This window comes from Eublepharis macularius, chromosome 17, assembly GCF_028583425.1.
Source record: "Eublepharis macularius isolate TG4126 chromosome 17, MPM_Emac_v1.0, whole genome shotgun sequence".
Classification (NCBI taxonomy): Eukaryota; Metazoa; Chordata; class Lepidosauria; order Squamata; family Eublepharidae; genus Eublepharis; species Eublepharis macularius.
The window spans coordinates 12,187,820-12,201,961 of NC_072806.1; the positions used below are offsets into that span (position 1 = coordinate 12,187,820).

The following is a 14,142-nucleotide window of genomic DNA, read 5'->3' on the forward strand; positions in this document are numbered from 1 at the left end:
CAATCCAGAGCAAACTTAATTACCCTTAAATAAGACAGGTTGAGGTCTAATCATCCCCTGACCAAGATAGCCCAGGCGAGCACAATCTTGTCAGATCTCAGAAGCTAAGCAGGGTCGGCCTTGGTTAGTAATTTGCTGGGAGACTGCCAACAAAGACCAAGATTGCAGAGGCAGGCAGTGGTCTCTGTTAGTCTCTTGCCATGAAAACCCCACCAGAGATCGCCGTAAGTCAGCTATGACTTGACGGCACTCTCCACCAACACCACAGGTCTAATCATGGGCATATTGGCATCCTAACTCCTTCAGCTGCCACAAAACACAGCAGAACACCTATATTTAATAAGAACATAGGAAGGGCCCTGCCAGATAAGACCAGTGGTCCGTCTTTGACGCAGTGGCCAGTCAGATGCTTGGAGAGCCAATAAACATTGCGTACAGTCCGTCGCTTTCCCTGATACTGCCTCCTAATACTAGGATTCCAAGGTTAATGGCCTCTGAATGTGGAGGGTCCCATTTGTCACCATGGCTAGTAGCCATTGATCAGTCTCTCCTCTGGTAATCCCCTTTAAAGCCATCTATGCATATGGCTGCCCTAACCTGGATAAGCCAGGCCAGTGGGATCTTGGTCAGATCTTGGAAGTTAAGCAGGGTCAGTAATTGGACGGGAGACCTCCAACGAAGACCAGGGCTGCAGAGGCAGGCAATGGCAAACCACCTCTGTCAGCCTCTGGCCTTGAAAACCCCACCAGGGGTCAGCATAAGTCAGCTATGACTTGACAGCACTTTCCACCACTAACACTACCGTGCTTATGGTCAGGATTGGCAGAAAAGTTCACAATTTAATCACTGTTATTTTAAGGCTTGCGCCCTCATCTTCTCCCCGCCCACCCCAAGAAACCTGTAGCTGGACGATTTCCATGACGCTGAGCAAGGGTGGTTAGAGTGGATACCTATTTGAGAGATGTGCTTTATTTCACGCCAGGTCCACGTGAAGTCCGAGGCTCTCGCCGTGAAGCTGTCTCAAGAAATCAACTACGCAAAGAGCCTTTTCTATGAACAGCAGCTCATGCTAAGATCCAGCGCACACCCTGAGCAACTGGAGTTGGACTCGTGACCCGCAGAGGATCGCTGAGTGGGACGGGGACGTTTCCCCCTCCGCTCAGCAAAAGGCAGCAGGAACTGCTGATTGTTAGAAAGTGTGTTCTGTGAGGCTAGCAAGCCAAGGCCACGGAAACTAAAGTCCTCTTCAACATGGGGCACTTAATATTGAGAGTGGAGACACGTTTGAAATGCATTTAGCTATAGGAAAAAGCTCTGTATTTTCTTACCGTTTGTGTGTGTATAAATACTTATACATATACATATATATATATATGCGCTATATATGTATGTATGTATGTATGTATGTACAACTGTGTTTAGTGTAAATAAGAAAGTTACACAGCAGGTTGCTAGGGTGTATAAAGGTCTATTTCGTGTCAAGGAATTAAAGGAAAGGTTTTATTGAGTCTCTTATTGCACTGACTGCGAGCCTTTGACACAGCACATTTTCCGAAAAGATGAGAAAGGACCATAAAGGGAGGCCGGCTGGAATGCCGTAGAGGGTCAGTTTGGTTACAGGCATCTGTGGGTGATCTAACTGGGCAGGGGCGTTTATTTTTCCAGCGTTTGATGCTTCAATGCCCTCCTAGAGTCTAGGATTTTCTTGTCTTCCTGTTTACACGATGGGTTTACTGTCCTTTGCCCAAACAAGCTGGAGGCACATAGACAGGGTCTCTTCCCCCCACCCATACTAAAACAGAAAAGGGTCTTTGCTCTGTGAAAGCATTTGGCTGTTAGTGAGACAAGCACGTACCAGGAGGCGAAAATCCTAAAGCAACATGGAAAAAAACCTCCCCCCCCCTTAAGTAGTTTTGTGAGATTGTGAAAGAAAAAGTTAGTGGTGTGTTACTTTGGAGTTAAAATAGGGATACTTTTTGTGTAGGAAAGATGCAGTCTTAAGCCCTCTTTTAAAAGTAGAGTTGTGTTGACTATTGGCCTTTAGGCAAAATGCAAGCTCAGTTCGCCAACCAGAACAGAAAAAAACACATCTAAGAAAAACGATTAACTGCTGTTGGTAAGAAATGAACCCAGACTTTAAAAAAAAAAAAAAATCATATTGCAGAATCACTGGATTTAACTGACACTACTGCCATTTTTCTGACTTTGTGTTCTTTTGATGACAATGTTGTAAGAAGGGACTAGGCATTTCTACACATGCTCTCTCACTTCTCTCTCCCTGCCCCCACAAGCTACAATCCCAGGGAAAGTCATGCAGCTGGAGGGTCCGTTTCAGTGAGTTTCACTGTTGTGATTTTAAGGCATAGCATAATCAAATAGGTTGCAATGGGCTGTAAATTTCGTACCTTTTGTGTACCGTGCAGAAAATTGCATTTTGGTACCCTTTTAACCCCTCAAAGGGTGGCCTGCCCAAGCGCCGCAGCAACCTGCCTCAGCAAGCAGTGCCTCTGGGTTGACAGATTGCAACCAAGATGTTTGTATGGTTCCTCTGAGAAGGCAGGTCTGGTTCTGGGGGCGGGGGGGGGGCGGGGAATTGTAGCAGGGGAAGCATACTGGGTCTGTTTCTGAGACAACCTTCCCAAAGCAAGGCTTCTGTGTCTTCCCTTTGAAATATTACGGGGGCTGTTCTACCCAAGGGACATTTTCATGCATCCAAAGGGGGTAATTTACGACTGCATCATCTCAGGATGCGGGGCTGAAAACATGAGATGTGTGAATGCCTCTCCCCTCCATGAGGGTTTCAGATCGATCGCTGCTTGAATCGTGCGAGTGCCTCTGGATGCAGCCATTTGTCTTTGTATATTTTCTGTGTGTTACTTTGGGAGGGGGACTCCGACTTAAGTGCTTTAGCTGAACCCTTCAGCCCCTTTGCACTTCGTTGCTGCTTGCTGAGGAAATTGTCTGGCTCCCTACAATTTATACGTTCAATCCAGGTGAGGGTTGCAAAGGAAACAATGACATTAATAAACAAAATCCAGAATGTATGAATCAGCAGGAGAAATGTCTTTTCTGTCTTTCTTTTTAAATGCATCTTGTTGCACAGATCGTCCAAAGGCATTTGGGGGATGGTGGGGGAAATAGCTGCCGACGCTCTAGCTGTGTCTGAAGAAGGGAGCTGTGACTCTCGAAAGCTTACACTCTGAAAATTTTGTTGGTCTCTAAGGTGCCACTGAACTCAAATCCTGCTGTAACACTTTAGCTTGCATTCTAAGCATCTCAAGGTTACTTTGCGTGGCTTTTATGTCCCCTTGCCAAGAAGTTCCGAATGTTGTGCACATAAAATGGAGCAAATAATTCCATTTTAGGTTCCTGGGCAAATGGGCGCAACCAGCTGGCACCTTCTTCAGCCCCAGCCAAAACAGGGAAGGGGGCACAGTCAGTTTCTTTCCTCGCGTTGGTGGCCAGTTCACTCATTAGGATTGCAGTTCCTCCCAGTAGCAAAAAAAAAGTTCTTCCTCTATATAATGACATGGCCTCGGGAGGAAGTATTTCTGCACGGCTGAACTGGCTCTGCCTTGCTGATTAAAAAGACTGGGAGTGGGTTTGGTGGAGTTCTGTTAAACGGGAGCACCCATAACAGTTGGCATAGGGAAAGAATCTTCTCATTGTGGAAGAGCAGCCTGGACGTGGTCCAAGTAAAGAGGAGACTGGCAAGTTCCTTTTATATGCATCGTTTGGTTTGCCAGCATAATTCAGGAACTAAAGAGCACAATAATTAATTAATTTCATTAGATTCTTATTCCGCCCTCCCCGCTAGTGGTCTCAGGGCAGATTGCATCATTTAAAACACAGTCACAACAATAAATGCAATAATCCATACATTCATAAAATCCATAAAACATTTAAAAATCTTAGTTAATTAACATAATAGAATAAATATCAAGATGGCACCAACCACAATATAGCTATTTGCTTAGCTTCACTTGGATAAACACCCGTAGGCAATACTGGTGTAATTTTCAGGTGCAATTAACCTGTTAAAACAGGCAAAACATCTAATGGGGAGGTATTAAATCATTCATCCATTCCCTCCCCCTTCATGGCCAGTGGAGGCCTCGCCCAGCCTCAACCATGTGCCTGGCGGAACATCTCTGTCTTACAGACCCAGTGGAAGGACAAATCCTAATTGTGGGGTTCCAACCCCTTCATGGATCTGTAGTTCACAAACTTGATCAAGATGCCCTGCACACTTCCTAACCTGCTGGCTTGTGCTTCCATCACCAGTTCCGCAGTACCTGGTAACCCAATTTTTATCTCCTTCCAGGAGACGTCACCCCACCATGCAGACTGCCCATCTGGCCGACAGAACTGGAGGCGCTTCCAGCCCACAAGACAAATTGTCTTTGTGGGGGACGGGAGGTAGCACCCAGACAGATGTTCTCAACTGCTCATGTACCATGTCTATTGGTAAATCAGTATTACTTTACAGTGTAAAACTAAAACACTGCCAAAGCTGTCCCAACCCCAAATTTATATAGCTAAGTGATTAAGCTAAGCAGCTCCCAGCAGAAGCTATATAAATGTGGGATTGGGACAAGATAATAATATAATGACATTCGATTTATATACCACCCTTCAGGACAACTTAATGCCCACTCAGCAGTTTACAAAGTATGCTATTATCCCCACAACAATCACCCTGTGAAGTGGGTGGGGCTGAGAGAGCTCTGAGAGAGCTATGACTGACTCAAGGTCACCCAGCTGGCTTCAAATGGAAGAGTGGGGACTCGAACCCGGTTCTCCAGATTAGAGTCCCACACTCTTAACCATTACACCAAACTGCACACAGAATAATTGGTCTTTGGATAGGTTACTTCACCCCATCAGATGGTTTCTTGTTGAACTGGTACCTGCACAAAATGTGTCGTCCTGGAGTATTGAGACAGCCTACAATTACCTCCACCCCTGGCCGGCACATTTTTTGTTGCTTCTATAGAAACCTGATTGTTTACATGTCACGATGGGTTACCCTCATTCTTTGCACTGCTTGCCTTCTCAGCAAGGCCACTCTGGGAGAGAACAGGACAGGCTGTGCACTGAAAACAGCATGTGCAAATCGAGCTCACTTTGTTCTACAAACTTCTGGTATGGAAAATAGGAGCTGAAGGGAGCCGTGCGGTGGAATTGAACCAGGCAGGCGTATCCCAGAGGCTCTGCCATCCAAGCCTCAATCGTGCCTCCCAACAGTGCCAGATGTGTGTCATCCAGCTGTTCTGCAAAAAAAAAAAAAAGAATTTTAGGCATCTGTCCGTTGGAAACAGGATGCTGAGCTAAATGGACCTTGGTCGAAGTCAGACAAGTTATATTCCTAAATCTTGAAGGCAGCTCCAGTAATGCAATAGGATTCTTTTGGGATGCCCCCCCCCCCAAGGTGGAAAATTACACTGTTCTTGCACAGTGCCTAGAGGAGGGAAGGGTTAAAAAAAACAGCAATAGCCACCCCCATTGTCTCTCTCTATAAAATATATAATTCTAGCATGAGAGCTTGCTGCAAATCTGTTGATATTGGCACTTCTACTCTACTGCTAAGTGAATAAACACAGCGTGCAGATTCCAGCGTCTGTAGCTTAAAATACCTTCCTCTTTCTCCCCACAACCCAAGTACTGCATATGTGGTTTCTAGTCTTTTTTTCTTCCCTACAGCTCTCAAGGTTTTAAATAGATGAGGAATGCCCTGGATCTTGGATCTTAAAAGCAACTCAATTCTGTACTGTATACAGTTTTGGTCAATAGGTCTCATAAAAGATATTGTAGAGTGGGAAAAGATACGACAACCCAAATATTCAAGGAGCTACAGCCCTTTCTCTAAGAGGAAAGGCAAAGAAGTTTGAGGCCTTTCACTTAAAGAGAGAAACTTCCAGAGGGGAAAACGGGAAGAACAGACAAGTTTATGCAGTCACAGTTATTGTGAAGAAAGTGGCTCAAGATACATTTTTGCTCCTTCTCCCATAATACTAAAATTTGGGGGTACCCAAGGATGGGCAGACAAAACACACTCTCTGCCAGAAGAATACGACGGCTTTAAAAGAGGAACTTAACAAATCTATGAAAAGGGAGTCTAGCAATATTTACTCGTGATGGCTAAATGAAACTTCCATGGCCTGAGGCAGTGTACCTGAGGGGCCAGCATGGGAAGCTGAAGTGGGTAGAATAGAGAGGTCACTGAAAGAACAAGCAAAGCTGGCTAGAAGCTGTGTTTCTGGTAGAAATTCTCAACCACAAAACAGCCCTTGTTCACATGTCAGGAAGAGAACATCCCGGGCTGTTTAGAGACAGACAATATGCTGGATCCTTCTGACAATTCACACACCACTGGCTTTTAATATATCTGCTTGGTTTCATTTGGAATCCTTTCAACAACCTTTTCTTGGGACATATTTGTGGCCATTTCTTTTAAGCAAACTTTGGGTTGTTGTTTTTTTGTGTGTGTGTTAGTTGGGGAACACAATTCTCCCAAGCCCACTTCGTTCGATACATGAAGTGTTATCCTCTGTTATAGCCTGCATTAAGGCTCAGCATGGCAGGCCCTCTATTGAAGGCTGCTGCCTGGCAGAGAGCACACTGCCAGCTAGAGACTCGTGGCTCAATCAGCTCCCACCTGGAGTTTCTGGGCCAATCTCCTAATTCCTGCTGGGAGATGTATCTGGAGAAACTAGAGAACAATTCTTTTGTGCTTCTTTTAGCCTGATGTGTACCACTGAGGCTTCTGGGAAACTTCGATAATCTGATCCTGCTTCTTCCAGCATGGGAGGGGATGTCTGCTTGTGCGCATGTTCAAGCGAGGCAAGGGAAATCTTTTGCCAAGGACTCCCTAAAAGCCAAAGCTGCCCTTATGTTCAGTGGACAGGTAGATCCACACAGGAATACAGAGATATTTCAGTCTCTCTACCTATTCCACCACTGCCCTGGAGCTTGCCCATAATTCAACAACAGAACTTCAAAGAGAGATTCTAGCATGAAATTGCTAAACTGGAATGTATCAATAATTTTGATTCTATTAAGAGCTCGGAAAAGGTCTAGGAATTATCTCCCACTACAGATAGTTTCAGGTGGGTAGCTGTGTTGATCTGTAGTAGAAGGTCAAGATTCTGGCCCAGTAGCCCCTTAAGATGAACTAGATTTCCAGGGTATAGCTTTTGAGAGTCAGCTCTCTCTTTGTCAGATACTAGTATCTAACAAAGGGAGCCCTGACTCTCAAAAACTCATACCCTCTCCCACTACAGGAAGGGGTCATTTCGTAGAAAAAAAGCTGGAGGAACTCATTAGCACAACTCATTAGCATATGCCATGCCCCTTGACATCACCAGAAATGTGTCATTGGCATAACTGATTTGCATATGCCACACCCTCTGACATCACCTATCCTGGCTATTTTGGACCCAATCCTGGCCATTCAAGACCGAAATTGGCCCAAGATGGCAAAAGGGGGCTGAAAATGGCTGAAAAGGGGCCCAAAATGGTCAGAATCTGGCCACTGCTGAACAGGAGAGTGATCCATCACCCGTCAGAGGCCCAATCCGGGCCGTTTTGGCCCCAATCCAGGCTGAAACAGGCCCAAAATGGCCGAGAGTCAGGTGGGCGGGGCTACCTGGCATGTGACCTCTTTGGGGAACTGCCAGAACTGTGTTCCTGCGTGTTCCCCCTCGAAATGAGCCCTGACTACAGGTGCTACGTTTCCAGTACTGGGGAGAAAGACGGTTTAATTGCCAGTCATTCATGTGAGCTGTCTCTGTGCTTATGTTACGTAAACCCAAACTTTTGCATTCAATAAGTTAATCAGGTCATCTAAGATGATACTGTCTAGATAGGTTCAGGTGGGTTGCCGTGTTGGTCTGCAGTCAGAGAGTAAAATTCGTGGGCAATAGCACCTTAAAGACCAACTAGATTTCCAAGGTATGAGCTTTTGAGAGTCAAAGCTTCTCTTGGGAATCTAGTTCGTCTTTAAAGTGCTATTGGACCAGAATCTTGCTCTTGCCTAGGTAGGGTGGCCTCACCCTGAAATCCATCCCACGTGCAAGATTTCTTCTGTTTGCTGAACAGCAACATATACGGGAAGTCTCTGCAAAACATGTTTTGCATTCACTTTATCTTTGTGGAAAGTACCCAAAGCTTCAAGCACCCCGTGTGAAAATGCCTTCAGCCATAGCAGAAAGGAGGCTGGCTTGGAAGCAAAGTGGCTGCCACCGCTCTGCCCTGAGAGCAGGCACCCGCTCCCTCCGGCCTGGACCATTACTCTTTTTGATTGACACTTTAATGAGGGTACGAGGGGTCGCTCCCCCCTGCTGGGGGGCCGGTTCATGCCCGTTTATCTCACAGTGCATGTAAGCCGAAAATAGCCACCAGGCTGCGTTTCACCGGCCCGTGACCCGGCAAACCCTCCATGATGGATTGAGTGGCTGAGGCAAGCTGGCAGCTGAAGCGTGTTCTAACAGTTTCTCTCTGTCAGCACAACAGCAATGGATTCGCTGGTCGCTGGTGCTCCCCCCCCCCCCTCTGCTCTGGCCACTGCTCTGTCTCTTCAAGGAGTCCCCTAGAAGTTCACTTTTTAAAATATATACGTATATATTGAGGAGTGGTGAGAGACAGGAGGATAGTAAACAGAAGGGAAGTATCTAACTTAGTAAAGATAAGGCCTGCCCTACGTTCCTCCCCCTCATCTCCTGCAGCTACTGGAGATGGCAAGGCACTGCCAGTGGGAAACACACATTTAACGTTTGGGAGAGGCAGTTCAGCTGCGCAGAGGTCAGGGGATCCCCCTCCGGGGCTTTTTGGGCGCGCCTCTGTCTTTTGGAGCAAGGTGTCCATTGCTCAACTTTGCAACCAGATATTTGCTACTGCTAAAGCATGCACTGGGGAGGGTTGCCAACTCTGCGCAGGGGAAATTCAGCCCCTTGGGGGCCAAAATTGGCCCCAGTTCAGCGCGGGAGCACATCTACATCATGTGTGATGACATCACTTCAGAAAGTGACTTTGTCTCCCCCTTCCCCAGGAGCACATCCAGAGCACACTTTCCCAGGTTCCCTATCAGTGGTGGCTGATCTTCAGGGGCTTACTGCCATACGTTGATCACTGGCAACAGGGCAAAACCCTGGTAGATTGCCCAGCACAGGTGGGCAATTGTGAAGCCTATGGGAAAGGCAGGAGATGGGAGGGGATGGAGCTCAGCAGGGATACGCTTTCATAGAGACCCCCCTTGTATCTGCCCTTTTCTCTAGAGGAATTGATCTCTGTATTCTGGAGATCACTTGTAATTCCAGGAGATTTCCAGGCCCCACCTGGAGGTGGCAACCATAGTGCTGAGAGATTTTAAAGGCAGCTGACGTGGGTTCATAGCTCAGCTTATAGGTTGCCATAAAAGTGAGTTGGCACGACCTGTGTTTGGTGCATGGTTGGATGGGTTATATTAATTATGGATTAGAGTTTGTATGCATGTATTGTGGTATAATAATAATAACTGTGCTTATATGCCACTCTTATAAGCAGATTAGTGCCCTACTCAGAGCCATGAGCAAAGTCAGTGTTATGATTATCCCCACAAACCAGCCAGGGAGCTGGGCTGAGAAGAGTGGCTTACCCAAGGCCACTTGTTGAGTTCATGGCAATGGTGGTATTCAAACCGTCAGAGTGCTGATTTGTAGCCCAACTACTTAACCACCATGCTACAGCAAAGCACATAGTAGTTATGAAGTTCTTTGGAGATTGTGAATGTGGTGCTCTGCAATCTGTGAAGTGAGCACCGCTGGAGTAAACAACGTTGAGCTAGGTGGACTCATAGACTGTCTTGGTATAAGGAACATTAGCATAATCATTATGCCCTCTAACTCACTTGCAAAGAGCATGCGTTGCATCTAGGTTCGATCTCTAGCACCTACAGTTAAAGGAATTCTGCTTGCAGATGCTGAGGAACACTGCTTTGTTTTGGAGGGTACTCCGTACTGAGTTCGAGGGACCACTGATACGACTTGGTATATGCTCACATCTGTGGCATATGGCAGTCAATCAATTTATTGGCAGCCCTTCCATGGCATATTGGAGGATTGTTTCAGGTATGTCGCTGTGTTGGTCTGCAGTAGAACATCAAGACTGGAGTCCAGTGGCACCTTAAAGACTGACACGATTTTCAGGATATAAGATTTTGAGAGTCAAAGCTCTCTTGATTTGGGTCCAGTACCACCTTAAAAACAAACTTTAAGGTGCTACTGGGCCCGAATCTTGCTCTTCTGTTACAGACCGACTGAAAAAAGCTCTCTTGATGTCTGAAGAAGGGAGTTCCGACTCTCAAAACCTTGTATCTTGCTGTTATATTGGAGGATATAATATTATTTCCAGGAACACCACATCCTCCCCATATAGCAATTTAGTTTGGTTTCAAGTCATCCTGGGCAGGGTCTGGTGCTGGCAGTGGGAGGTGGAAGGAGAAGACCAGGTCAGGGATCTCTGGAAGTGCCCCCCACCTGTGCGGCACCAGGAAAGAAACAGGTTATCCGACATGGGTGAAAAGTTCACCGCAAGCTGAGCTGTCTCTTTCTCGTGCTTAATTTATCTGATATTTGGCTAACCTTGCTCTGAACTCGAGGCTTCCAGACCCCCTTCCTCTCACCTCTCCTGCGGCAGCCTTATGTCAGCCAAAGAAGTCTGCCAAACCCTCCCCAGTTTCTGCCCGCCCTCTGACCCTAGCTGAAGGCACAAGTGGAGGAGGAGAAGAGAAATGCGTGTGAAAAATGGGATGAGAGGGGGCTGGAAGGAGAGCCGTTTGGCCAAGAGGATGTCACAACTGGGTTCAGAAGTCTGGAAGGCCACCTTCTCCAGGGATAATAGAGAGTCCAGTAGCACCTTCAAGACCAACCAAACTTGTTGTAGCATAAACTTTCGAGAACCACAGCTCTCTTAGTCAGATCTGACGAAGAGAGCTGTGGTTCTCGAAAGTTTATGCTACAATAAAGTTGGCTGGTCTTGAAGGTACTACTGGACTCTTTACTATTTTGCAACTACAGACTAACACAGCTAACTCCCCTGGATCTTCTCCAGGAAGGAGATGAAAAGCCCAGGCAGGGATGGCAGTAGAAGGTGATGGTGTCGGGCAGCCACTGAGACCCAAAAGCCCCAAGAGAGCCACCTGCTGTCTCCGTCCTGACCCACAGTGGAGAGCAGCCTGCCCTCTTGCTCTGTGTAACAGTGGCAGAATCTCTAAAGTTGACATCTACGGGTTGGGAAATTCTTGGAGATTTGGGAGTGGAGCCTGTGGAGGGCAGGGTTTCAGGAAGCAATGGGACCTCGATGGTGTATAATACCATAAAGTCCTCCCTCCAAAAGCAAGCAGGGCAATTGAGAGCCAAACTACAAGTGATGCCTGACACTAGTTGGACACTTGTCAGCTTCCCTCAAGTTTTGATGGGAAATGTAGGCAGCTTGGCGGAATGTTGGACAAGTGACAGTTGAAAAGTCCATTGAACAGCATTCGGAGAGCCAAGCTGCAAGACCAGGACGCCTACATTTCCCATCAAAACTTGAGGGAAGCTGACAAGTGTCTAACTAGTGTCAGGCGTCACTTGTCTTAGTGACGCCTGACACTAGTCTGGAAATCCCTTGTAATTCTGGGAGATCTCCCGACACTACCTAGAGGTTAAGCTGTAGAAAGATACAAGATCTTCCATGGCCACAATTACAAGTCGTAATATATTTAAAGTGCGCAATGCCAAATATTTATGAATATTGACTGAATATTTAACTACACCATTAACCACTAAAGTGCACTGTGCTATGAAGTCAATGAATATAATAAATACCATAATCAAAATTAAAATACTAGAATGTATCAAGATACAAGCTTTTATGATTGGCAGCAAGATAATACATACTGTTACTTTTGGAAAGAGTATGTTAATTGATTGGATGTGAAAAATGAATTGGATGTGAACATTCTTTACTGAGTTTGTTTTGGCTGTTGATTACCAAGAGTAACATCCTATGTATTATCTTGCTGCCAATCATAAAGGCTTATATTTATATGCTTGCATCACTCTTAATAGTCGTTAAAACATCTATTGCTTCTTGTTGGAAATCTCTCATCCACCTGACATAACTACATGGTATAATAAAGTATGGGAATACACGGCAATGGAAAAAATAACGAATATCATACAACACTCAACAGACTATGCTAGAAAGATAAATTTTACAGAAAAATGGCAGCCATTTATAGACTATCTCGCTATTAAAGACTCACAAGGTGCAACAATGTCATATCAGAAATTTCTGAAACTACAACTTTGAAACAATAAAATTTGTATCGAGTGGCTGTTTACCACCATTTATGCTTTGAACACTCTGGTCTCACAATGCTAAAGAAATAGATACATTTACGGTGCAATCCTAAGCAGAGTTACACCAGTCTAAGCCCATTGATTTCAATGGGCTTAGACCGGTGTAACTTTTCATAGGATTGCTCTGTTAAGGAAAGAAAAATGACACAATAATGTAATACATATGCTGTTAATGTATAATAATGTTAATCGTATATATTGTTAAAATTGTACTTTATCATTGTATATATGTTTAACAGATGGTTAAAAATTTAGCTTGAATAAAACTTTTAAAAAAATAAAGGCTTATATTTTGATACATTCTAGTATTTTAATATTTATTATGGTATTTATTATATTCATTGACCTCCTAGCACAGTGCACTTTTGTGGTTAATGGTGTAGTCAAATACTCAATCAATATTCATAATTATTTGGCACTGCGCACTTTAAGTATACAACGACTGGTAATTGCGGCCATGGAAGATCTTGGATTGTTCTGCAGCTTTAGTCCTGTTTCGTGGTGCCTTTAATTTTCGTTTGCTTTACTACCTGGAGGTTGACAACACTGAGAATCACCTTCCCATATTTGTTTTTTCCTAGTATGAATCTACCATGGCAGCTTTGCTTAAACCAGCAATGCCATGTGGCCATTCCGCACACATACACCACTGCAAGGAAACACTCTGCAGCCGGGCTTTTTCTGTGGTTACGCCAGTGTTGTGGGATCAAAATTAGAAATGCAAAGTCTCTCTCTTGCTGTTTTGGAAGGTTTTGTAGCCCAGAAGAGACTCTTTGGCTCCACAGGATTTGTGTGTGTGCGGGATGGGGGTGGGTGAAATACAGCTGGATTTTCTAAAGGAAGTTTTTTCCTCCTAGTTGTTTTAATTCTGTTGTTCTTGGGATTATGTTATCTTGGGTTGATCTGATGCTTGTTCTTAGATGTGAATCCTAGTAATGTGGGAGAAAAGCAGGTTAAATTACAAACAAGCTAAAATTAAGCAAATTGTTAACAAGTGCCCTGCCAGGCACTGTAAAAATGTATTGCCCGGTGCGTTTGGTGGCCATTGTGAATGAAGCAAGGGAATGAGAGACTAAGGGACTGGGTTGCCAACTTTGGGTTGTGAAATTCCTGGAGATTGAAGGGTAGACCCTGGGGAGGGCAGTGTTTGGGGAGGAGAAGGACCTCAGGTGATATAATACCATAGACTCCATCCTCCAAAGTAGGTATTTTCTCTAGGGGTACTGATCTCCGTCACCTGGAGATCTCTGAAGAAGTGAGCTGTGACTCACGAAAGCTCATGTCCTACCACAAATTTTGATAGTCTTATAGGCAGGGCTTTTTTTCTGGAAAAAGAGGTGGTGGAACTCAGTGGGTTGCCCTAGGAGAAAATGGTCACATGGCTGGTGGCCCCGCCCCCTGATCTCCAGATAGAGGGGAGTTTAGATTCCAATGCCAAGTGGCGCAGAGGCCAATCTAAACTCCCCTCTGTCTGGAGATCAGGGGGCGGGGCCACCAGCCATGTGACCATTTTCAAGAGGTTCCGGAACTCCGTTCCCCTGCATTCCCCCTGAAAAAAAGCCCTGCTTATAGGTGCTACTGGACTCTTGCTCTTTTCACCTGGAGATTAGTTGTAGTTCCAGGATAACTCCAGGTCCCAGCTGGAGTTTGACAACCCCAGCTCACCCCTGTAGTCCCTATCCATTTTAGTGATGACTATTGAAAGTGGTCAGGCTTAACTTGCTCAATGGGTTTTAATCATGACTAACTCTAGCTGGAT

General features: G+C 45.4%; 1 protein-coding gene across 2 annotated transcripts in view; it reads left to right on the forward strand.

Moving 5' to 3' along the window:
- Positions 1–3,061, forward strand: part of VPS13D (vacuolar protein sorting 13 homolog D) — a 140,956-nt gene extending 137,895 nt beyond the window's left edge. For both annotated transcript variants that reach the window (XM_055000952.1, XM_055000954.1), the window contains one exon: positions 983–3,061. In XM_055000952.1, the coding sequence (XP_054856927.1) occupies positions 983–1,114 (132 nt within the window). In that variant the 3' untranslated portion in view covers positions 1,115–3,061. The remainder of the gene's footprint in view (positions 1–982) is intronic.
- The last annotated feature ends 11,081 nt before the right edge of the window (positions 3,062–14,142 follow it).